Source organism: Hetaerina americana, unplaced genomic scaffold (assembly GCF_022747635.1).
Source record: "Hetaerina americana unplaced genomic scaffold, ioHetAmer1.1.p SCAF_5, whole genome shotgun sequence".
Classification (NCBI taxonomy): domain Eukaryota; kingdom Metazoa; phylum Arthropoda; class Insecta; order Odonata; family Calopterygidae; genus Hetaerina; species Hetaerina americana.
In genome coordinates this window covers 80218620-80245538 of record NW_027287095.1, presented here as the reverse complement: position 1 = coordinate 80245538, position 26919 = coordinate 80218620, and the positions used below count along the sequence as shown (strand labels likewise).

The following is a 26919-nucleotide window of genomic DNA, read 5'->3' as shown; positions in this document are numbered from 1 at the left end:
CTAACTCACATGTAATCTTCTTTGCATATTACGTCAAAATTCAAACTGCAATTCGCATATCACCATGAAAACAGCATGTTGAACACACCTACCTTCCTTTCAGTGAGGAAACAACCTTCCTCCAACACATTTATGCCTTTTAGCATTTAATGTCTCTCAGCACTTTCATAGGTTAAACGGCTCTAATTTCCTAATGTTATACTTGTCCACAATTTTAGTTTCTGAATTCGAAGACAAATTACTGCATTTGTCGTACCTAAATAACCAAGTTCAGCTGTTTTCCCAGAGTAACGAGAAACAGAAAAACGCTATATTTGGTCAACAAAATATTTGGTACCATGATCTGAATCCAAGGAAAATATTTATGATGCTTGAAAAACTTTTCACAAATAACTAAAGAACATACAGGTATATATCGTTCGTGGGAAAAATGGCATCTTAAATCTGTTCTAAACTTAATCTCTCTAATTCTATTTGCATGATGTCTTCTACCGTAGTACGATGGGGCTACTAATACATTTTCAACACATTCGATAAATACACCTTCCAATTTATGCAAGAGATTTAATCGGTAACTTGTATTTAGAAATGTATATTAAGAAGTCGACAAGACAATCACAATTAATAAAAAATGATACAGCCCATAATTATTTCTTTTCGTGGCAACTGCAAATGAAACAAATTTCAACAATTAGCCAATAGAACCACCGTGTCGCTTCGATTTTTTAAGTTTTCATAAAAGCATGTTCCTTTTTTTTCGACCAAATAACGAAGGGGATGATAAAAAGAACATGCAAGAGTCGATTGATATTATTTATTACACACACGCTGTTAACTAAATGTTCGTATTTCTTCGGTTTGGACGGCGGAGGAACACAGCAATATCCAGCCTCCAGAAGTTTTTCAGACGCTAAAAGTTTGCTACCCGCATCCCTGGGTCACCACAGCTTGCCTTTAAACTCGACCGAACGAGCGAGCAAGCAGATATCGTTCAAAAAGAATATCAATCATTTAGTAACGAGGAAGCACGTACATTTGGAATTCGGGAAAAAATAATTTTACTAATTGAAGATAAAAAAATAGGTACATATCCGTGGGAAGACCCCGAGCCTGTGCGCGTTTCGTTAGACTATGGGTTTTCTTAAGATTTTTAAACAAATAAAAATGATTTATCTAAAGGAACCAACAATCTAGGAGAACCAGCATTAACTTTTACTCTTCCATAATTTATTGACTAGCTTCTCTCAAATAAAAGCAATAACCCACAGCGAAGCGCCTATTTTTCCTACCCCGAATAATACATTTTGAATGGGAATTAACGAAGAATCCCATAGAAAGGGACTACGGGGGGGATATAGAGGAACAGTTAACAGGAAAAATTATTAGTTCTCTGCAATTTCGGGTTTTTTTTGCCTCTCCCTAGGTTTTTATAAAATTCTTTTCAACAATTTTTCGGATCCCCAGTCTTCAAAAAGTCAAAACTCGCTAGCGGCGGTCACGTCTTCCCAATACCGTCACGTCAGCGCGCGAGGAATGTCGTGAACGCACCCTTAAACGTCCTAAACAAATAAAAGGTAGTTAGGGGAGTCACGATCCGAAGGCACTGCTTTGCGGAAACAAGAGACCGTCCGACGTTGAAGTCCGCTTTTCTTCCCACAATATTTGATACTGCCCTTTCCAATAACTTCACCCGCATAAATCCCCTGGCGTTTCGCTCTCCTTCCCTTGAATTTAAGTCTAACGTCGAGTAATATCCTCACATTACGCTGAATACTTCTTCGGCAATAGCATACTTGACAAAGCACATCGCCAACAAAGTTAGCGATGTGCTTTGTCACGTTGAGTTCAATGAGTAAATGAAGACTCCCCAAACATAGGGCTTAGGGGGGGGAATTAAGGGTTACGATTTGGGGAATGAGTACTCTTGCCCCTAAACTACAGTCATTAACCCGAAGGCTTGCGAGAGCTCACTGAAGCACACTTCGATAGGTGAGAGTAGAGAGCTCGCCTCTCGCACTGAGCCTAATTGAGCGTGAAAATCACTCGGAGGGAGGAGCGTCTGATTGTGAGGTCTCTCAGAAAGGTCGGCATGTAGCATTCACCTAGAAGCGACAGAGCCTAGGCAGAGAAGGCAGAAACATCACCTGGATTCGAATCCGCGACCCTTTAATAAGCGACCGAATGCTCAACCTTCTGGTCTACCATGACGCATAAGGCTCTCGCATAGCGTTCCAAGCAAAAATTTACCAACACGACGAGAAGATAAGTGAAGCGCATCATTCGGAATTATCGATCGACGTGTAGCGACAGCCAAACAATGAGAGCTCAAGGGGGTTTCCCTGCAGGCATTGTTGCCTCTGGTAACCTTACTCTCGACGGGCTGCAATGATCCGGCGTCGTTTTCCAGGTAACGTCACATACACGAATCATCCACTTGAGGTGGAACTGCTCCTTAATGCAACCTCATGCCTAGTGCCCAGCGGTTAACTGACAATCTTAAAACAAAATTTTCCACGAGCTAAGGTACAAGTACGTGCAATATAATGTATTTATATTAAGTGAAATAATAAAAATATGGCATTTAAAACATGACATGTCGCAGACACAACACTTAGTGATAAGGTCTAAATTAATTCTTAAAAGTAACACACTCCATCACCAAAATTAAGCGCACAAATACATTCAGACGTACCGCAAGTTAACAGAAGCAGTACATATTAAAAAAAATAATATATTTGGACAACAGTTTGATGATTAATGCCGCTTTTATGCAAAAGGTGATGCAATGGCTTTTTTCCTCCAACTCCTAAAGGATTTATATCAAAGGACGGTCGAATACAAAGATCTAATATAATAACAAACTTATAAGGCTAAAATAAATAAAAGTGATTCCTTCCACTCGCAGTTACGATGGAAGTTAGAGAAAAATAAAATAAAAATGTTAAAATACAAGGGAATAGAAAAAGTAGAGAAAAGCTACACCATTGCTATATTTTAATACGATCACAACACGCTTCGAAGATAAGGCATCTTTGTCGGGCATATCTGCTAAGCGTCATTCACCTTATTATGATGCTTATCCACTAAACAAATAAAAAACTTTTGAGTTCTAATCTAGCCTCAATCTTAATCAGAAATGAATTCTTTCGTGTTAACCATTTAAAAGGGAAACTTTAGGCATGCTAGACGAAGAAAGAAGGTTGTTTGGAGAATTTGAGAAGGGCAAAAATGTGGATACATAGCATATTACGAGGCAATGAAATGCTGAAGACAGCGACGTAGGGGAGAAAGTATGGCGAGACAGCTGGAGGATGAGATAACTCATTTGGACGGAATGAAGAGCGTTCAACGGTACGGGGAATCGACGAATGGCTTATTATAGAGTATGTTCTCGGGGGTATTTTCCTTTGAGGCGGGGCTTAGAATGCAATATTACTTCGTCCCTGGGCTCATCAAAAATCAACCTTGACTTGTAGACTAATATTAATGATAAATAGGAAACGGTGAGATTCACTCTGGTGAATTTCAGGAAAACAGAACCCCCATTGCAAATTTCTCCAAGGCGCGGTGGAAACGATTTCTGATTGCTTTTCCGCGACTATGTGATTATATTGCGACCAATCATCAAACAAGGGCATACCACTTTCTTTATTTCGTGTAGTGCTACAAGTATATATAGCCAAGAGCAAGCTTTAATCAGTAGACCGGCTTTTCACGAGTGGTTATTTCAGCAAAATATTAATAATCAACCAGGTAGATGGTCTAGAGGCGAGGGCAGAGTTCATCTCTTACTAAGACCTTCGGCGTGTGAAATTCATACATCAGCGCGTGGGGGGCTAGCTCCTATCCCTGTGCCGCCGCCTAGGGTTTCCCGGGAAGATCTGGTGGACGAATAAATCACGCAGCTCGGGTGAGCCTCGGTGAATTCCCCGGTAGCTGACTGAAGCCGGAACCTTCATCCAGCAGCCAAAACCTACACCCATTTCTGTACCAAAAACCATCGATAAGAAAATGAATAGAACGTTCTTAGGGTAGTGTAGACAATACCCCCAGGAATTACACTGTGAACGAGTGGGGAGGTGATCGAAATTAGCGAGGAAAGGCATCGCAGAATTAATGGACGTTCCGGTCATGCGAGCTGGACGCACGGAGGGAGGTAGTAGGGAGAGGGCTGAACGGAGGGCGCGTGTCGGCGAGAGAAGCGTGGGGCACGGGCGGGTAGGCCGCCCCATGGTCGACCGGCGGCGAGGGAAGACGGCCGGGAAAGACGAGGATAGAACACGGCTCCGACCCGAAGGCCGCCGACCTGGGGATGAGGAGTGATCAGACCTACCACACAAGCGGACTCTCTCCCTCCCCCCTCACCGAAGTTGTTGGCGGTTCAGTGGCGTGCCGTGACGTCACAACTTCCTGCTTCACCCGAGGAGGATGGACCTCAACAGGTCCTCTCACGCCTAATGAAAACTTGAGGAAAACACAGGAAGGCCATGAGCAGAAAGAACGCAGTGGGTCCGCAAACGCCAACGCTTTGAACACTTATAAATAAAAGTTTGATTCCACTGAATTTATCACGACTGACTTCGGGTCTATCGATATACTCCCTTTGCTGCATTTGCATCCAGTAACTAACCCGAAAATATAAGCAATAAGCAACAATAAACTCCTTCAAGAAATTCTTGGTGTGTAGGTAGCACCCCAAAAAGCAAATAACGTCAAGTGGACAAATAAAAACCACAAACAGTGGTGGATCAGCTGGATGTTGAAGGTCACAGATTTGAAATATGTTAAGGTGTTGGATTCAGGACATTGTGGTTTATTATTTTCCGCACATGAGTGCGACAACTTTAGGTCCGTTCGACACGCCAGGCTCTTCAACTTAACATAAACACGCAACATGGGGTTACGGCAATAACTAAGAAATAAAAGCATTTCAATAAGCGAGAACACTTAGTTAACTACCAAATTCTCTATTTAATTAATTCGCTGCCGTTTTTTTCTTTCTTCTCCCTCTTCTGGACAAAAAATATGCGCCATTGGTACACAATTTTGATGTCATCCCCAAAAATATCTAAGGAAAAATCAGCTTTCAGAACATCTGGTGATGACCGAGTCGAAACCTAGGTCTTGGAATAACATTTCGTGGAAAAACAAAGCGGTTTTATCTTGAAATGAACCTGATCAAGGAAATAACGCCTGAAACTACTCGAAACTACGTAACTTCCGACCACTATCTTAACACTATATTGAAAAGTTAATGTCGAATTGGATCGCGTTCAGCGTAGAGGAGCTGGATTTGTAAAACATTGTTATGATAAACTTAGTAGTGTATCCAAAATATTAGAGCAGCTAGGCTGGGAATCACTAACGGAGCTAAGGTTAAATAAATTACAGATTAAATCTCTTGCATACCTGTAGATTGGAAGGATTTCTCTTTAGCAGTGAAGTTGAAAATGCATTATTGACCCCATTGTACTATGGTAGGAGAGATCGTGTCGATAGAATTTAAGAGATGAAGTGTAGAACAGATTAGAATTAGAGTGTAAAACAGATAGATTTAAGATGCTATTTTTTCCACGAACGATAAGGGATCAGAATAACATTGTCCGACCGCGCTAGGGTCATGTTCGGGTAAACATAAGTCTGGTGTGTATGCACTCCATGCCAGACACCCTGTTACTACTGTCTTTAGAACTGATTACATTAAGGCGAGAATCCTTTAGGCGTTGTGGATATACAGGTGTTTAGTCCGGCGCAAGTGGAAATTCAGCTCGGGAGTGAAGCGTAAAGCTTGACTCTACGTGATATTAAGGTAAGTAAAATAATATACGATTAAATTACAAAAATAATATTAAATATTTAAATAAAAAAATAATAAACTATTAATCAAAAAATATTCCAACTGGCCCTTACGACTAAATGTTACAGCTCGCAGAATAAATAGCTCGGGCTTGCGGCAGGGCGTTACAATTCAATATTCACATCCCTCAGAAAAAAATTTGCTCTTGAAGAACTACACATTTGGCTGATTCCTTTTCGGCCATCCATCACACGCAAAATGTCTGGATGTCGCCAACGTCCACTGAGATTGTGATTCCGGATCATTAAGCTATGGCAAACATGTCTTGGATAATTGCTTAAGAGGTTGGTTGAGAAGAACGTAAATAAATTTGAATGGTTCGCTCTAGCCTGGAGGATTGTAAAATTGGCGAAGGTAGGTAGAGAGGCCAGCAATTACATGGTTTCTTATTCCAGGTTTTTCAGGGTAAAACTTCGTATTTCAAGGTTTCGCGCTCCCATTTTCACTAACTCGTTTCCCTGATTTCATTAAACAGAAACCGCTTATTCTACATGTGAAATTCTTTCATCTTTTTCCCCTGTGCCAAAGGCATTCGGGGGTGGATAATAAAAAAAGAATCATGGTTTTAAAAGTCTGATGCTTCATTGACATAAAATCGCGGTTTTGGTAGACAGGTTAGGTTCTAGTATTTAGACCCACATTGGAGTTTCTGACTTTTTTAAACATCTACACAAATGTTAACCGCGACATGAAATGTGTTTGCGTTTTCTATTGCTAGCATTCGAGAAAGACAACTGTGAAAACGGGTGATAACACGGAAGAATACGTGGGAATCTAGTTTATGAGAAAAAATCATCCACCGTGGCATTTTCACCCAAAGAAAAAAGTACCTAACGATTACTACTCAGTTGTAGTACAGCGGTAAATTGGCAGTGGTTCCGCAACGCGAAACTCGGTTAGCCCATTAACCACACGAATGTCCCTACAGTGTACACGTTATTTTAACTCTTGCAAATAAATTAAGTTGAAAGTCACTAGTTAAAATATCGCATAATCATTCATAATACATTCCAATGAAGAAAATACAGAACTCATTCTTTCCTTTCTATGTCCACCATCAATTCACTTGTACCACAACACTGCCTCTCCAAAATTTCACTGATCAATTCCTGCTTTTTCCCAGAAAATTTTAAAAAGATTTTCCTACTTCCCGAGTCACAAGGGCAAAAGAATAGCAGTCCGCCACGGGAGGGATTTAAAATGCATAAAACTATATACAACAAATCAAAGACAACTATATTCATAAGGCTGCAGATATATTCACAGTCATGGTATGCCATATTTTTTCTTTCTGCGCAAAATTTCCTACACCTCTCTCTTTGTCTCCCCTCATATATCCCCCGCCTTCTAGATCAAGAAAAGTTTGGCACGCAAGCCCACAAGATTTCTCCCAATCGAGAAAAACCATGATTGCCTTAGAGAAATCCTTGACATCACTCCGACGGTATTAATTTCATTTATTTATCCACCCTGAAGGCCACCGCTAGGGTGTGTGGCAGGATGTGAATACACACCAGAATAGTTTTTACCTGCACATGACCCTACCGCGGTCGGACAATGTTATTCTGATCCCTAATCGTTCGTGGAAAAAATGACATCTTGAATCTCTGTTCTACACTTAACCTCTCTAATTTTATTAACATGATCCCTCCTCCCTTAAAATACATTAAAAAATTTTCAACATCACTGCTAAAGAGACCCCCTTCCAATTTATGCAAGAGCTTCAAATTGTAATTTAACCTTCCCTCTACGTTAGCGATTCCCAGCCTAGCTGCTCTTAATTTTTCGGATACACTTTTAAGTTTATCAAAACAACGTTTAAAAAATCTAGCTCCTCTACGCTGCACGCGATCCAACTCGGCAATTAATCCAACTTCGTGAGGATCCCATATGCTTGCAGCATATTCTAAATGAGGCCTAACCAGCGACAGATAACATTTCTCTTTGACGTATTCATCACATTTATCAAGTATTATTCTAATAAAACCCAATTTTTTGTTAGATTGTCCCCATATTCCCCGTATGTTTTTCACCCCTGAGATATCGTGATTGAGGATAATGCCAAGATACTTAATTGAGCCTACACGTTCCATTTCGGTGTTCCCAATGTACGAGGGTCATCCGGAAAGTAGTACCCGTTCGTGAAATAAAGACACAAAAGTAAATATTTACAAACATAAAAAATTTTATTTGAAAGAGGATACTTTAAACTACTTCTCAACATAATCTCCAAGCAAATTAAGGCATTTGTCATAACGTGTGACAAGTTTCTGTATTCCTGCTGCATAGTCCTTCGCCGCCAGCTCATTGAGATACGCGAGGGACCCATCTTGCACAAATTTTTGCATAATGCAGATGGTGTTTAACAATTCCATGAACAATTGTTCGAGAAACATTGGGAAAATGCTCACAGATGTCATCAATTGTGACGCGCCGATCGTTCCTCACGAATTCGTCAACTGAGCTCACCAGTTGGTCTGTAATGACAGACGGTCTCCCCGAACGCTCATCGTCGTGTGTGTTCCCCCTCCCCATGTTGAAGTTGCGACACCACCGCCGAACAGACGACTCGTCCATTACATTGTCTCCATACACCTCCTTTAATTGGCGATGAATATCACATGGGCGAACGTTTCTTGCATTGAGGAATTTAATCACTGCCCTCACTTCACAACTGGCGGCGTTCTCAATTTTTTTAAACATTGTAAACAATCACAGAAACAACACAGGCAATGCTAGCGTCACGCAACTTGGCTCAGAGAAGGCAGACAAGCCACTGAAGCTCTCTGACCTCGTCCAGCGGCTACTCGCGTCGTCAGCACTTCATGCGGCACGAACGGGTACTACTTTCCGGATGACCCTCGTATATGAAAGTACGTTGAATTTTACACTCCAGTTTTCTTAGCCATCTTTGCCTCTTCGGCAGTGGGCAGGAAAGATGTCTGGTGGCAACTGAGGTTAAAAAACCTGGACTTTCAAGGCAGTGATATGAAGCGTCGTTAATCGGAGCCAAGGTGAACGTAATTTATCACTTTCTGTCCTCCTATTTCCCAGAAGCATACGCCTTAAAAGTGGTCAATACCCATTTAAAATCCACTGATCAAGCATGTTGATGGAAAATTTGTCACGACAAAAGAAGTTTCCTAGTTATTAGGCATCAATAAGTGGACGCCGTTACTCAATAGCTGGAGAACGCACGTGGCAACAAGAGCCTGTGACAATTTTGACTTCATATTCCGAAATAGTTACGAGAAAACTAATGTGGGAATAGTAAGCAATCGGGATATTTTATTTACATCGCAGATAATTGTTTGGCACGAACACACTGGCACGAACGGGTACTACTTTCCGGATGACCCTCGTAGTATGCGTTCGGGAAGGAATTTCTATTTTTCCAAAAATTTATCCCTACGCACTTTTTTAGGTTTAATTCTCATTGCTAAGTGTCGCACCAGCATTGTATTGCATTAAGGTCATTTGATAAAGCAGCTCTGTCCTCAGATCCACGAATATCACGGTAAACAACAGCATCATCAGCAAAATAACCGTATCTTACCAGTGACTACGGAGTCAATGTCGTTAACGGTGAAGTAGGAATAAAAGAGGTCCGATAACACTTCCCTGGGGAACACCTGAAGTAACTTCTACTGCATTTGAGCTAACTCTATCTATCACTACTCTTTCTACCCGATCATTCAAAAAATCTTTTAATCCAATCCAGGATATTTTATCTATGCCATATGCTTCTAGTTTTGCGAGTAGTTTAGCATTAGGTACTTCGTCAAAGGCGTTATTAAAATGTAGAAAAATCGCGTCCACTGGAAAATTGCTCTCTCCCGAAATAAGAATATCATGGACAAAAAGCGCAAATTGTCTCTCGCAGGATCTACCTTTTAGGAAACCGTGCTGATTATTCATTAACAACTCCTGATTATCGAGGGGTCTCGCGATCCAACAAGCAACTACGTATGTGTTCCCAAATCTGGCACGAAATGGATGTCAGGGAAATAGGTATGTAATTTCTTGGTTCCTCCTTGTCTCCGTTTTTAAATATTGGTGCTACGTTAGCCGTTTTCCAATTCCTGGGGACCTTGTAATCTGCTAGCGACTTCTTAAATATCATTCCTATATACGGTGCAATTTACGAAGCGAGATCCTTAAATATACGAGCGGGTATTTCATCGGGCCCGGAGAAATTAATAGGCTTCACATTTTACAGCGAACATTCTATTCCCTCATATGAGATTTCAATTTTGGGCATCGGTTCACCGGCCCGATTTGGTAAGGTATCGGAGGCATTCGGTGAGATATTGGTGAAGACGCTTTGAAATAAGGAATTTAAGAAGTTAAGCCTTTTCCAAACTGCTGGTTACTCTTTCGCCGTTATCATTTTTGAGTAAATTAACAGTTGACTTATTTCCCTGAACTTCTCTGACGTATGACCGCAATACTTTCGGATTCTCTCTCAAATCGTCCGCTAACCCTTTCCTATTGAATTCGCTAAACTCTTTCCGAAACTCATTCATTGCATTCGCCTAGGATACCCTGTAATCATCAGTGAACTCATTCTTTTTGTCGCAATAGATATTATCCCAAATATATCTCATATTGGCGTGATATAGCCTTTGTCGTCGCAATGCCTTTCCAACATCCGCGCTGTGCCATCTAGGTTCCATCTTACCTTTTATAAATTTACTGGGAATGAACTGGTTGACTGCTAAGCGTGTGATCTCAATGAAGTGATTCCATGTACCCTCAATATTTCGGTGATTACTATATTTCTTAAAACTCGCAAATTGAATCCTTAGCACGCTCTTTAGGCCACTGTAGTCACCTTTTTTAAACAAGTAAATTTTCCTGTTAGGCTTCTTATTTCGGACCCCGTGTAGTGAAAACTTAGTATTTGCTGCCCTGTGGTCACTAATGCCTTTTATATTTTCTATATGTATGACTTTTTCGGGAATATTCGTTGCTCACAAATCCAGAATAATATCGCCCCTAGTTGGGGAAGTGACAAGTTGATTTAATGAGTTCAACGTAAAAGAATTCAATAGCGATTCGCAGATACCTTTGTCTTAACCGCCCGTTTTAAAATTATATGTGCTCCAGTCAATGGATGGGACACTGAAATCTCTACCGATTATAACGTCGCGATCATTGTGTTAGGATAAGAAACCTTTGATTTTGCCTCTGTTTACTGGCAGTCTGTAAAATGCGCATGCATAAATTCTTTTGGATTGAGGACTAATGAGCACAAAACGCTTTCCAATCCACTAACCGGAATTACCTCGGCCCTGCCGACGCAAGAACTTTTAACTGCAATAAAGACACCGTCCCCGATTCTATTTGTTCAGTCATTTCTGTAAATGGAAAAGGATTTTGGGAAAATTTCACCACCGGTAATATCAGTGGTTAACCAGCTTTCTGTCCCAATGATTATATCTGCGCCTGAGTTTTGAATAACGTGATAATAATCTGCGACTTTGTTTTTTAAACTTCGGAAATTTACTACCAATACAGATGTTTCCTTGATATTACGTTTTTTTTTAATTTTCAACGAGGATCGCCTTCTTATTAATATTGAATTCCTTAAAAATATTCCATCCGATTCGTGTTAAAGGAACTATAGCTAGCACTGAACCTCACTTCATTTAAAGCTATATAATTTGGCAAAGAATACTTGGGAGACCCACTATTTGACATGCACTTTAATCTATAAAAGCCCTGCAGTGCTCGAATATCCTTCCCACTACACCTCTGGCGGCCCCAGACGTGCAGTGAACACCAGAACAGTTAAGGGGGCTCCTACACGATTGGATCGCTGGATATGGGTCGACGAAGGGCGCCCCGATATCCCTGCAGAAAGCACGCAACCTCTGATTGATGCCTTCCACTCGGCTCCAAACCAGAGGTCCACGATCAATCCTGGGTACAAGGCTGCAGATCAAGAGAGTCACATCAACCCCCTCAGCACCACCCATCTGCTTCACTTCCCTTCACTTCCGAGTTAAATTCCCTGAAGGAATTCAGAATCTCTTCAGATCCAAGGTCGACGCCATCATTGACGCATCATACGCCAATATGACCCACGACCCGAGAACCTGGTACACTTTGTGCCCACAGCCGCCGCTCCAACCGCCTTCGTCACCTGAGGAACGCCTCCACTAGGAATGCACCATGCCGTCAGGCGCTGGCTCACACCCTCATGGTCTGTCCTCTCCCGCAATGGGATCATCACAGGTCTGAAGTTAATGCTGCCTATCACTAAAATCCCTCCCTTCCCACTATGACGGTTACTTCTGGGAGATGCTCTCACAGGGGCGGAGGCATGGGCTGCAGATACCACTGGGCTATCCTCCGATAGCACCTGATACCTGTTGGAGACGGGGATGAGGTTTGCCTTCGCATCTCCTCTCCTTCGCCGCAGCATTAACTTTCCCCCGCTACTGCGCGAGACAACCTTCCAATCCTTCGGTTTTCGTAATGGCACATCTCCCCATCATAGGATCGGACTCCGGGGGGCCTCTCGATCACTCCGCCGCTATGTTGCATTCGGACGAATCCGTGCGGTCCCATCAGCGCGACGAGTTTTCGTAACTCAACCCGGGGTCAGGCCCTCCCGCGCAAGGGCAACCTTCCACTCAACCTTAGACCGAAGCTCAGTCACGATACCCTCCAACGCAGCGGTATGGTGGGCCCTCAGAACCACGCACTCACCGGCGCAGGCGTGAATCGCGACAGACAGGTACGGACGATGTGTATCCTGTTTGTTTGAGCAGAATATGTAAGTACAGGTAAGTCATCAGAAAATGAATACGGATAGCGCTCATATCATCCAAAGCAAGATCCACATAAATGTATAGGAAGTAAATGTTAGGCAAAAGGGGAGGCGAATAACTTCGACCACCCATCTAACATTTACACAAAAACGAAGGAAAAACGATAATTTAGGTCCGAGACGAGTGATGACGCAATTTCCAACGTGATTGTATTCATTAATTCATTCATTCGAGTTAAATGAGGAAATAAAATAAAAGGGGGCAAATGAACTTCTCTCCATCGAGGGATTTGAAACTACCAAAACAAAGAAAACAATTTGCCAACGACTGAATTATGAAATCCCACGCCTAATAAAAGACACATTCTTCTCTTAAGACATAATACATTAGGTGACCATTCGGCAAGCGACGAGCACATTTGTGAGCTGTAACCACAGTGAATATTTCTATCATTTTTCTTAAATCTATTTTCGCACGGCAGCTTCCCGTTATAAATAGCGATCAAAATTTGCATAAATATAGAAAAGGGAGTTGGATTTTGACAGATGCACCCCTAAAAGGAAATCGATTACTGCCTTGGCAAATTAAAGAAAGCAAAAACGTCCTTCGCAGCATTCGATTGCGTTCCTTCTACCGTGGAGTCACGCTCCGTGTCGAAAGGGCAATAATGTAAAATTGCATTCCTTCCCCATTTGGCAACTGGAATCCCTTCATTAGTAGAGCTACCATAGAACGCTCATTCAGCGGGCGAAGGCTTCCTCGCAAACCATCATTCAACGGAGCAATACACACTCCTTTATGTCAACGATGTCATATCTCAAGTTTCCCCTTCCGCGAAACCCCCGCTATAATCCTATCAACTGAGAAGGCCTCGATCATTAGCAAAAGGTTTGCAACGGCACATTCCCGGCATATGCGGAGAAGCGGCATGGGAAAAAATCCAAACTCTTGACACAGAACCAAGGACGTTGCTACAGGTCACGCGAGGGGAGGAGAGGTGAATATTCACTCGGGTGACCTTACGGGAAAACGTAGCCATTGATCCAATGCTGACTTTAAAATGCTTTCGAAACCTTTTGAGGATAAAACAGCCAACAACATACGTACACCCCACGCGTGTCCCCAAGTAGACCGAGAAAATTAAAAATATACAAGCGATGCACAAGTCAAGTAGTGGATTCAAGGTTACAAAGGTACATTGCATTTTAACTTCTACAACTGATTAAAAATATTTTAATAAATCGTAAGATACTTGATGATAAGAGGCTTGACTACGTGGGAATTCATTTTCGAATGAAAAAAGAATACTTTGTGTTTTCCAAAAAAAAAACATATGTACCTGAGGATGACGTCTATGCGTTTAAACTAATAGTACCTAACAAAAACGTTTCGTGGAAAGCCACCGCTAGGGTGTGTGGCAGGGGGTGAATACATACCAGAATAATTTTACCCGAACATTACCCTACCGCGGTCGAACAATGTTACGCATTATGATCCCACGTCGTTTGTGGAAAAAATGTTTTACAAGTCTAGCTCCTCTACGCTGCACGCGATCCAATTCGCCAATCAATCCAACTTCATGAGGATCCCATACACTAGCAGCATATTCTAAATGAGGTCTAACCAACTATAGATACGCTTCTCTTTAACATTTTTATCACATTTTCCCTAAACTCTTCTGGAATTCTGATTTGGAACTTTGCTGACGTTCCAGGGTTTTTCATAGAAATATCTCAATTTTTTACACTAATATTTCAATATGAACATCTCAGCTAAGCTGTGTGATTTTTCGGGGTACCGGAACTTACTGAGAAACCACAGGCGGCAGAGGGAAAGAATCTAGCCCCCCTTCCCTGATGTGTGAATTTCACACGACGCTGGGTTTGGTATCGGGTGAATTCTACCATCACCTACCAAAACGACCTTCGGGTTGATAATTGTGTCCACGATTTTTTAATTAAATCAGCGTAAATTTGGTACCAGCCAGGTTCTAGAATGATTAATGATACGGTGAAAGCACACAAAAGAAATGTCATCCAGACTGGACCACAAATTGCACCTTCTTTATGAAACCGCACTGCCTCATATTTCTGGAATGGATTTGTAGTAATTACTGCTGGTTAACTAAAACCTTTAAGTTATTTTTTATAATTTCCCCAAGGTATTTTCACTAATTTCCCCGACTTTCCAAGAACGGAAATCTACGTACAATATAGCCCGCAAACCGCTTCAAGGGCGCGGATTCCAGAATGGGATACCCTACTTCCTCGTGTTTTCCCCTGCCTAAGGGTCAACGTTGAATTTTCCGGTCTATTCGGGAGATTTTGGAACCGAAAAGAGGTATAAATGGCCACTCATAATACCCCACGAAATAAGAACGAAAGACGTCCCCGTACAAGACAACAAGGACCGTGGATTCATGAAATTCTGGAGGTGCTGCACTATCAACGGACTGTTTTTGGTTCGGTGTTATGACTCTTGTAAGAACATAAAAATTAATAACGACATTCATCTCCACACATGGCCCAACGCACGCCCTGCCTCCGACCGTTGTCGACGGATCGGTCTCAAGGACAAAAGGAAGGGTGGCAGTGTGGATAGCATTCCGTGCCCGGGGACGACTTATTGCTCTGCTTCATTGGGACAATTTTGCTTATTCGATACATGGACAGGGTTGCCACCACTACGGGGTTTAGCTGCTTCTCTCCGTGGTAAGGGTTCACATAGCCTCAAACAAATAGTTACATTGTATGCAGCATTTGTATCGCACGTAAAAGATTACTGAAGACTTCATAAGAAATTGTTGCAGGGTGGTTTCCCGGGAAAGAGCGATGGCTTAAGGCTCGGGTGGTTTTGAGATTGTTGGGAGGATAAAATGAGCTGGAGGGAGCGGAAACGTAGACTAACGTGTCAGATTGGATTGGGCAAGGGCATGACCGGAGGGGAAATTGGAAGAAGACAGATGTAGATGGAGAAAATATCGACACGCAGCATGGGTTGTTGAAGTAAAAAAGAAAGTGCTACAAATATAGGAAAAGAAACGCCATTTTGGCCGGCATGTACCGGAGGGGGGAAGTATGAGTGGCAGAAGAAGCGAATATTATTATTGGGTGATAGATGTTTATTTGGTGCATTTATATTCAGAAAGAACATCTAGAATAATGATTGATAAGGAAGGTACGATACTGACGTCAATATTATGCGGCCGATTCTTTCGCAAAAAGACACTGATGGTCATGGGCAAAACTGTCGCGTACGCCGCGAAAGGAAGATAACACGCAAACAACTCAGGCTACGGTTGAAAATGCACCGATCGGAGGAAAATTTTTGGTCACGTCTTTTTGCCTGTGTATTTACGTTTCCGGCCTATCAATCAAACCACAGTCCCGACTTCGGTCAGGACCCCACTACAAGTGGCAACCCTGTTCATGGATCACACATCGGGCGTCCGTGATAACGAAATAATATGGTGGTCACTCGTTTTCTCATTAAGACATATACCGGGGTTGACCGCCTTAATTCAACCCAGCCTTACCGTTTCAAATATGACCTGCAACGACAAATGAATCAAATGTGAAATTTTGAGTGAGAAAACTCCCCACCGGACCCAGGTAAGTTTTATGAAAGTTGTTTGATAGAAAAAATTACATTTTATCAAAGGTTCATTACTTATCTTAATTAACTGCCACCTTCAATTTCAACGCCGCCGATTAATCTATGAAAATCTTCTTCCGCAACAAATTAACAACTTATTAGAGAGACAGGGCACGCCAAAAGCGAGTGGTTTTAGTGCTACATTTTGAGGGCCAAAGAAAGCTATCGCAGTATGAAAATTATCAAAAAACGGGTCACTATTGAGGTGACGACATGCTAACGTGAACATATGGAAAGGGCATTCTCAACGCCGAAGTATATGCGAAAGGATAGCACATCTAAAAGCTAATTTGTTCGTTGGTTGAATGGCCTTTAGTTGATTAATGCTCTCTAAAATGTAAGAAAAATTATTTTATATTGTCTAAAGGAAACAAAAACTTAAACCAATATAAAAACCATTTATTACTCACCAGCCCAGTATAGGCTATTCTTGAGTAATAATTATTCTAAACATGTAATCTATCTCCTAGACTTGTGCTTGTCAATTAGGCCTTTCAGTCGAAAAAATTAAGCTAAATAAAGAATTGATTAGATCATTTATGATTTCAATCCTGGGCACTAATTTATTCTATGTGGCGCGTTAATTGGCATAACCTGTGTCACACCACCACCACGTATGATACATACTTAAGTCTGCTATATGGTGCGTGGCAGAGAATGATTCGACACCAAGCATGCAGCATCAAGATTAAGTTTTAGTAAAAATATACATTTAAAATAATTCACACGATGTAGACCATGATAACTACAGGTAGTGCAGTATCTAAGAGGCATATACTTCTCTAGGCATATGATAGGCGCTGTTTTTAACAATAACGACAATGTCAAACAGACGAACTAATGGCATGTGAAATAATAACCGCACACCAGGCTACTTGAAAATGAAAAAAGAACTATGGTAGGATAAATCATGTTAATACAATTAGAGATATTTAGAATTAGAGTGTAGAACAGATAGATTTAAGATGTCATTTTTCCACGAACGATAGGGGATCATAATATCATTGTCCGACCGCGGTAGGGTCATGTTCGGGTAAAATTATTCCGTTGTGTATCCACCCCCTGCCATACACCCTAGCGATGGATAGCAGGATAGATAAATAAAAAAACCGCAATCTCTATAATCACGTGCTTATGATCTCTCTTACTATAGTACGATGGGGCTAATAAGTAATTTTCTACAACATAGCTAAAGGGACCTGGTTCCAATTCATGCATGCTATTTAATCAGTAATAAACTTCGCTCCACGGATGTTTTCCAAGCTAGTTCCTATAATAATCTGGACAAGTTGAAAGTTTATCATAAAGTTTTACAAATCTAGCTTCTCTACTCTGCACGAAATCCAATTCGGCAATCAATCCTACTTCATGAAGACCCCATATACAGCGAAAGATAACATTTATCTTTGACCTTTTCATCACATATACCCAGTACTCTTCCCATAAATCCTAATTTTTTTGTTAGCTTGTCCACATATTCCCCGTATATGTTTCACCCAGGAGAGTGTATGGCGCCAAAGTATACAATCTAGTCGTCACTTTCCATTTCGGCATTCCTAATGCAGTAGGAGTTCGAACGAGAACTACCACTAATCCAAAAATTCATCACCACACACTCTTTTAAATTTAATTCTAATTGCCATGAGCGGCATCAACGCTGTCGAGCATTAAGGCCACCTGCTAAGACTACTTTATTTTCAGGATTATGGATATCTCTGTAAATCAGAGAGTCATTGGCAAATAACCGTAAGCTACTATTAAGCACGAAGTTAAAGTCGCTAACGTAAAGAAGGAATAAAAGGGGTCCAATGACACTTCCCTGGAAAACACTTGAAATGACTTTACTACATTTGAGATAACACCCACCATCTACGACTACTCTTTGTAAGCGACCATTCAAGAAATCTTTGATCCAGCCAAGAATGTTTGTATATTCACCACAGACTTCTTGCCGTGCGGATAGCTTGCTAAAAGGCACTTCGTCCAAATATTGTGCTGAGCCTGGAAAAACCGCATCCACTGGAAACTAATAACCTCCCAAACCCTAAATATCATGAGCATCAAGCGCAAGTTGTGTCTCGTTGGATCTACCCTTTCCGAAAAAGTTTTTTCAGTAATAACGCTTGACTATCGAGATGCCTCATTATCGAACTAACAATTATATAGTATGTTCCATGTTCTTACATGATATGGAAGAGACGGAGGTAGGTCTGTAATTACTACGCTCCTACCTGTCGCCGCTTTTAAAAATAGGTTGCACATTAGAAATTTTCCAATTATTGGAAATTTTGTGATCTATTACGGATTAAATATGGTTTCCAGATGCAGCACAATTTCCGGTGCTAGTTCCTCAAAGTTGCAAGTAGGTATATTACCGAGCCCGGATTTCTTTGTAGCTAATTTTTTCAGCCACAACTCTAATACACTATGTAAAAATTATACATCGGGCGTCCGTTGGCTAAAATGATTTGGTAAGCTATCGGAGATACTTGATGATTATTACCCAAAAACACTTTGAAAGATGGAATTAAATACGTAGGCAGTTTCTTAACTGTAGGCTACTCTTTCACCTTCATCGTTTTCGAGCAAATTAACTCACTGCTGACTTTTCACTGAACCTGTCTGAATAAGGACCGAAATGCTTTTGGGTTCTTGTTTCATATCAACTCAGTTTTCCCTTATGAAACGTGATAGCGTTGATACAGGTCGAACGCTTATTACACAAATATCTTCTAATTTAATTTAATTTCGACGTCCTTCTCAGCCACTGGGCAGCAAGGAATTCGTGTTGTTCACCAAATGGGTGTCGGTGTTATTCGAAGCATTAACACAAGCAATTCATAGCCATGATCCAAATGGGCGATCATTTCTGTGAGAAACGAACAGTCATGCAAATCACACGAACAAACCGAAGTTGGTTGAGCACGAATCTTGGATGGGGAGGACTCGCACGCACGTAACCGCACCGGATTTTTAACGGCAGTTTTTCGGCAGATTACGGGACTTCCAGTATTCTGGACGGGATCTGGAGGTCCGACCTTCACGTTTGCCCGGGCGCCGTTGTACCGTAAACTGATCCAAAACAAACGTACACGACATGTCCTCCACGCTTTGGGTGGAGAGGGCTCCTTCGGCAAATGTGAGCATTTATTTTAAGTGGATTGCACGGCAGTGTAAACCATGGCGCACGAGAATACTGCAATGCCAGCTTATCTCTAAAGGTTTCCATCTAAAGTCAACACTACACGAGGCATTTTCGGGTGGCAGAGGATAGTGCCGATTTCTTCCGTTGTAGACCGCCGCTTAATTCGACGTAATATACAGTGGCAAAAATGAAACTAATAACATACGAATTTATGTGCAATGCAACACACAAGGAAGAACCGAGACAATACTTCTCAAATATTTATTTTCGTAGATTTTTCACCCATAAATGTTCATGCATAACAAATGGATTAGTTTATTTGACAAGAATAATGTACAAATGTACTTTATTCTTGGTCATGTAAAATCTACAATGATAACATAAAATAGTTTGCCTAGACACTAAATAATTTAAGAACTCCTCTATTAGACTGAATGTATGTGACGAAGGCTAATTCTGGTACATATACTCTGCTACCTTGACACTGAACTTTTCCTCTCTCTGAGCAGTTGACCTAGATGTCACAGTGCATGATATTTAACAAAGTGTTTACGTTTTCATTTGTGCTATAGAGCAGCCAGTATTCTGCTTAGAAGTTTTGGCTCACGACTGCAAAAATGCAGACTGCAAAAAAATGAACCCCCTAAATGAATGCAGATTTAGGCCTTCCATTGGACATCATTAGGTCTAATGGAAGGAATTGATAACTATGCACGCAGGTTGATTACAGGGCTAAAAGCAATTTACTTCATGGAATTAATTGTTCACACAAGGTTTACACGTAACACGAATGGGGTTGTAGAGAATTCATGTTCCCTAGCTTGTAACTGACTTGCGGTCAATCAGACTCAACCGGTAGTGTTTCATCCTGAGATGGTCATCTACGTTATTAAGAAGACTCTGTCCTGGAGAACACGTCCAATGAAGTGTCATTCTATTAATACTCACGTAATATGAAGTGAGTGGCAATTAGTCGTCTAACCAAACAGAGCCAAATCATTTGGCTCTTAATTGCATTTTCTTTTGATATATATTATAAATATTTTTCTGGTACAGTGTTATTAGATATACGAGGGTCATCCGGAAAGTAGTACCCGTTCGTGCCGCATGAAGTGCTGACGACGCGAGTAGCCGCTGGACGAGGTCAGATAGCTTCAGTGGCTTGTCTGCCTTCTCTGAGCCAAGTTGCGTGACGCTAGCATTGCCTGTGTTGTTTCTGTGATTGTTTACAATGTTTAAAAAAATTGAGAACGCCGCCAGTTGTGAAGTGAGGCCAGTGATTAAATTCCTCAATGCAAGAAACGTTCACCCATGTGATATTCATCGCCAATTAAAGGAGGTGTATGGAGACAATGTAATGGACGAGTCGTCTGTTCGGCGGTCGTGTCGCAACTTCAACATGGGGAGGGGGAACACACACGACGATGAGCGTTCGGGGAGACCGTCTGTCATTACAGACCAACTGGTGAGCTCAGTTGACGAATTCGTGAGGAACGATCGGCGCGTCACAATTGATGACATCTGTGAGCATTTTCCCAATGTTTCTCGAACAATTGTTCATGAAATTGTTAAACACCATCTGCATTATGCAAAAATTTGTGCAAGATGGGTCCCTCGCGTATCTCAATGAGCTGGCGGCGAAGGACTATGCAGCAGGAATACAGAAACTTGTCACACGTTATGACAAATGCCTTAATTTGCTTGGAGATTATGTTGAGAAGTAGTTTAAAGTATCCTCTTTCAAATAAAATTTTTTAAAATTTTTTTTTTCTTATTTTAAAAGTTTGTTAATATTTACTTTTGTGTCTTTATTTCACGAACGGGTACTACTTTCCGGATGACCCTCGTACTTCTTATTATAAATAATATCCCACGAAAATTTACACAAGACAATCGACGATATTCCACTGATTCGGCGGAGGTGAAATCTGTATTCCAATTCCAAAAAAACATACCTAATGAAAGCTTAGCTACTTTCTGCTGAGGAATGTAACTTTCGTCTTTGTTTTCGTTAACTATAACAAAATAGGCACTAAAACAGTCAAAATTTTCCAAGAAAATTTGTAACTAGTAAGTACTCGTATTCAATACCTACCTAATATCAACCTGTGATAGATGAGTTTTCGAATTATGGTTATTTCCACGAAAATTCTAAAATGGCGGTTACTGAATGAGCTTGTTAAAAATGTAGGATTGACTACATTAATATTATCGTATTTACAGCGATTAGTCACCTCTTCGAATACTTGCACTGAGTAGGAGCGAAACATAGTCTTATCCAGAGAACAATTAAATAGGGATACCCATTACCTCAAAACGAGAGAGGCCTGCCCTTAAGGCCTTTTTTTGTGCTTTCCGTTTCTATTAAACCGTATACTTATTTCCCCAGCCTGCAGATACAGTGTGGTGGATGCTCATATTCCACAGATACCGGAAATGGACTAAGATTGGCATTTATGTACCTCACCGCCAGCTCAATTCCTTGAGGTTTCCAACCGTGGGTTTTTTATCGTCTCATGCTGTTTGATGGAAGAAATGCTCTTACAAATCAGGCAATTTTGTTCTACAACATATTCAATTCTTGGCCAAAAATGTTCGGCAATGGGTTCCCTGCGACAGAGGGTTTGCGAAATGTGAGGAGTAACTTATGAAATAGATCCAATGTCCTGTGTTTATTTGTCACCATATTCCTGACCCTAGGTGATCGAACATGACTGAAAATATTTTGACCTGATACCATGCAGTAGCACCAAATTAACCCCAATTCCTTATCAAGCATCCTGGCGATTCATATAGCGATGACCAATACCGCAACCACCTATTCAATAAAGCCCTCGAGGTTGTCAGTCTTCGTCAACCTTATGTCCCTATCCTTCGAGACGACTACCTTTTGCCAATCTAACTAAAAATTCTTATTTGAATTATGGAAAAACTGTTTCAGCTAAATAGATGGTACTACGAAATTATTCAGTGCATGGCTGAGCCAACGAAAAATATCGTAGTGGAATTTATTTACACGTCAGTTGGCGCCAACGTAATGTTTTGCTTGAGGAGAATTGAACAAATTCTGATTGGGTGCATCCAACAACATTAACCCGAGAATGTTCATGTGATTCGTCTGGTCTGTGCTTTAGGGAATATTAGCCGCCATTCTTGAGCGCCCAAAACAAGACACCTAACGAACACATCCTCGCACCCCCTGCCAGTCATATACCACAGGGAGAATAATGTATTCATGAATATGAAAGACCATTCCATAGTCCCCACCAACCCTTCCTGTCAGGGCAACCGCTTGGCAGGGGAGGGAGTTGTAGGAGGGGAAAAGGTTTCGGCCGTGTTCCATGATCGAAACAAGGGATTATAACGTCGCGGGTTAATGCCACCCCTGAGAGACGCACGGGAAATAATTTCTGAGAATAAAAACCATCAATTGCCTCACGAGCCTGCTAGTGTTGAATACTACGGTTCAACTTCTTCTGAATATTAAGATCCTTGATCAGAAGCCACGGCATAAGTTTATGCGCTGACACACTTCTCTACAATCGATGGTGGATAACCACATCCTAAGAATGATTGAACGCATTCTTGATATTGTTCCGCAGAGATTTGGGAAATTGCTTTCGTGTGACAACGCTAAACGGAATTATCACACATTAAAAAATGCCAAAATGAAAACGCTTACAACAAAATTTAGATTCTTCTACGACAGACAGTGCCAGGAAGTGCAACAGTGTTTCACCAATTTCGTAATGTCATGCTGACAAAAGCGACAAGATTACTCTGGCCGCCATTTTGAATTAGTGTTCAAAGTTTATGTTAAGAGAGTGATCGCTGAGAATTCTTTAGGTAACTACGTAATAATAATCCACAAATATCATTACACATCCTTTACAGCCTGCATGTAAACAAAACTCAATCGGCCAATCGTGCGCCTAACGGCTTGAATTTTCCACAGAAAGAATGGGCAGTACATATACGTATCCTGTCCTGTTAAGAAGACAACACTGCCAGTGTGGCATCCCAATCACAGCATAATGCTGCTCAGAAACAGAGCACGATGTAAAACATGGGCAATAGGAAGATATCAAAGGATAACGGACGAGGGGATGCGAGGACAATAACTGAGTGAGAAAGATGACGGAGCGATGACCCCAAACATCAATTTTTACGTCAGTCATTCATGAAGGCCAAACCACGTGTTAGATATGTGGAACGTTGTTTCCGTCTGTCCCAGAAATACGAATGACATACGCATCGTCTGCCTTGCCTTTAAGGGCACTAATCAGTTCAACACTCGTGTACATATACACCTATTTTATTAAAATCCCTGCTAACCCACATGATTCCCTCGGGTACCTTAATTCATCAGAATAGAGTGATGGATTAACTTGCCTGCCTAAACAATAACTAGGTATAGGGGAGTGACCTGGCAATTAGTTAAGATTCTTACAAATAGATGAGGCAACATAGTTACCATTGCAGGGGCAATACATTTGCTGTATAATAAGTAATAATGAGTATGAAAAATATATTTAATTTCAATCCGAAATAGCTGTTGCAGTCTAAGGTCAATATACTAACCTTAACTCTGTAACAAAATGCTACTTCACTTGTCTTGGCGCCAAACAACGTAAATAAGAATTTGCCTCTTAACAAATATTTTGAAAAAACAAATATAACTGCCTGCAAATATTGTAGAAACTTACTGAATTTAACAGTTGTTTCTCGGTATAATGTAAATAACGGAAACAGGATGAAACATACGCTATTAAAATAGAATCCACTATCAGGAAATCAGGAAATTCAAGATTGTGATAGTTTAGTGTATAGAATAAATATAAGTATTTCCTTTCACGTCCATTCAGAAAATTATTCCCCAGTAGCCATAACAAGAATGGTAGACATAGACAATTTTAAAGAAAGGTAGCAATATACATAAGGCAGCCCGGAAATGCTGTAGCTATTGGGAATTGGACTACACATAATTATAGCAATACATAATTAGAGAAGATGCCTATTCCTCAGATATATTTTCTCACGACTAAGTCATACTGTAAGTTCATAGTTATCAATACAATAATAAAACGGGATAGTCAAGACTGACACGTGTTCAAAAGGCTACCATGTAATGTCCATATATTCGGCGAACCAATGGGAAGAAGAAACTAGGTCACTTTCGGATTTCAAGGTAAATGCTTTCAACCGCAGCTGTGAGAGACACATGACCATAATAACAAATTATTCATTTGGTAAGCTATTCTTTCATTACAGGTTAATTATGAAATCAAAACGACATAACATAATCGATTATATGATGAGTAGTTGGTGGCAAAGTTGTGTAAGTACATCCTGTATTCAGTGTTAGCACAGCCATCAGAATAATTTGCGTTACCTACTAAACATCAGTTACGGTTTTTATTTGGTAATGTTAAAATTCTAACCAACAAGTCAGTTGTTTAACATTAAATGTAAATTAAGGATGAACCAGGGTTATACAAAAACAATATTTTAGGTGCATTATTCAAATTATATGTAAACGTTTCAGATTTCACAACCTTCCGCTGGGACACCAGCAACTGTAAGTATCCAAGTTAATTTATGCAAACACCTTGATTCAAAAATAATTAACCTGTTAAATTCCATAACACAAGGGTTTATTAACTGCACACACTACATTTAACCGCACATGAATGATAATTGAAAGATTCATTGGCGCTTAGTCATTTACGAGATTGTTTACAATGATAATTTTCAAAACAAAGGAAATTCACCATGAGCAACATATTTACGGACTTAATGTTGTCTGTAGACTGAATCACTACATCATCGGTTTAAATTGGCAAAAATAGAGAGCCTGAGAGGAGTAATTGGTTAACCTCTGTAAAGAATAACTAGTCGATTTGAAGGCATTAACATTATATTTAACATCAATGATGCTACTCTTGGCTGTACCGATACCATGGCGACCGTAATGTAAACAAGTTAATATTCACAAGAAAATTTGTCAGACGAGATTGACGAAACGGAGTTGAGTTATCTAAAGACTGAAAAACAGTAAAAATAACAACCGAAGCTTTGACATTTAGTTAATTGGGAGTAACATAATATGATATTCCATGCACGAGAACTGAAGTATCAATAACGGTTGATGTAGTTGAAAAGATTAGAAATATAAGAACGGAACTTGGTAATAATTCGAAACATATCGGGGACTCAGTATTCTTGGCTTCCGGAGGGCGCGAGTCCTTACTTCCTTTGGTTCCGCTTAAAGTTTGCTCCAACGGGGATAAACACAAAACAAAGATCCACCTTTCGGATAATATTCGCTTCTCTTATGTAGCCCATTTCCCAACACCTGTGCCATTTCTTTGCCTACTTTCGCACATTTCGCGAGGTCGTGACGAACACACAGCTCATGATGGCGGTCAGCTAAGGCGAGATTTTCCGCGGCAGTCGTACGTACGGTCGCAATCTATACGAGAGAGGGAGAAAGAAAGGGAGAGAGGGAGGAATGGAGAGTAACAGGGATAGAGAGAAAGAGGCAACCGTAGTTTTAAAAGGCCTGCAACACACGCACGCACACTCACACATGCACAGTGAATCTTTTTTTCTTCTCGACCCTCGCAGCACAGACAACAACGCAGCCCAAAATCCCTCCCCCACTCGCAACACCCTCGTTTCTCCTCCTTTTGAGGGCTGTCACCCTAACTGCACGTACACAAAAACATTCCGTGGACGAAGACGAGATTCCCCTCTGAGGCCAGAGTGAGGGAGGCACACAAACGCACTAAATATAAGCTACAGACCTTAGAGAAACATTAAAACTCCTGACTAAGACATCAAATATATAAACAATCTACAAATTAAAGAGTAAGGTTCGGAGCCTACCAGTTGTCGCGTGACTCTCTTCGTTGTAACACTCTCCATTTCCGAACCTGGCCGTATTACAGTTCGAGAGTTTACAACCCAGTGTAGATAAGGCGTAGGTTGCACAAGGAAGCCGTCTCACGATGTGAAGCACGTATCACTCGCAACAACACGGACAAAATAGCCAGCCAAAAAGACGCACACTGAACAACATGACCACACGTTAGCCCTGCTCGGCCGCTACTGCCTCGTCGTGCTCTTCGACTGTTCCCGTGGCCGCGCTCGAAGCTTTACGAAGGGGGCTGTGACGTCACGCTCTCGTACCGCGATGATGCCTCCTTAGCTCCGCCCAGCGACGTCATGAAGGGAATCCATTTCGTATTGACCTAACCAGCTGGGAGAGCAGTTTTCGGGCGGAAGGTTTCTTTGACAATAATCTGTGACGAGGCTCACGCAGTCATTTTGCCGTCTCGAGATTTTCTTATAGGCATGTACGATTATCCAGAGAAAAACATGGCGGCGCTGTGCCCCCATTAAAACTATGGACCATCGACGAAAAAGTTTTCGACTTCACGTTTGTGGAGCGGCTGCCGACGCTATTTCGAACGAATGTCAAA

The 26919-nt window shown here is 41.1% G+C and overlaps 1 protein-coding gene across 1 annotated transcript in view; it reads right to left on the bottom strand.

Annotated features, from left to right (window-relative positions):
- LOC139693804 (jmjC domain-containing histone demethylation protein 1-like) overlaps positions 1-26523 on the bottom strand; it is a 116240-nt gene extending 89717 nt beyond the window's left edge. Inside the window, exon 1 of the mRNA XM_071592088.1 lies at positions 26324-26523. Coding sequence (XP_071448189.1) covers positions 26324-26362 — 39 coding nt within the window. The 5' untranslated portion in view covers positions 26363-26523. The remainder of the gene's footprint in view (positions 1-26323) is intronic.
- Positions 26524-26919: the final 396 nt, after the last annotated feature.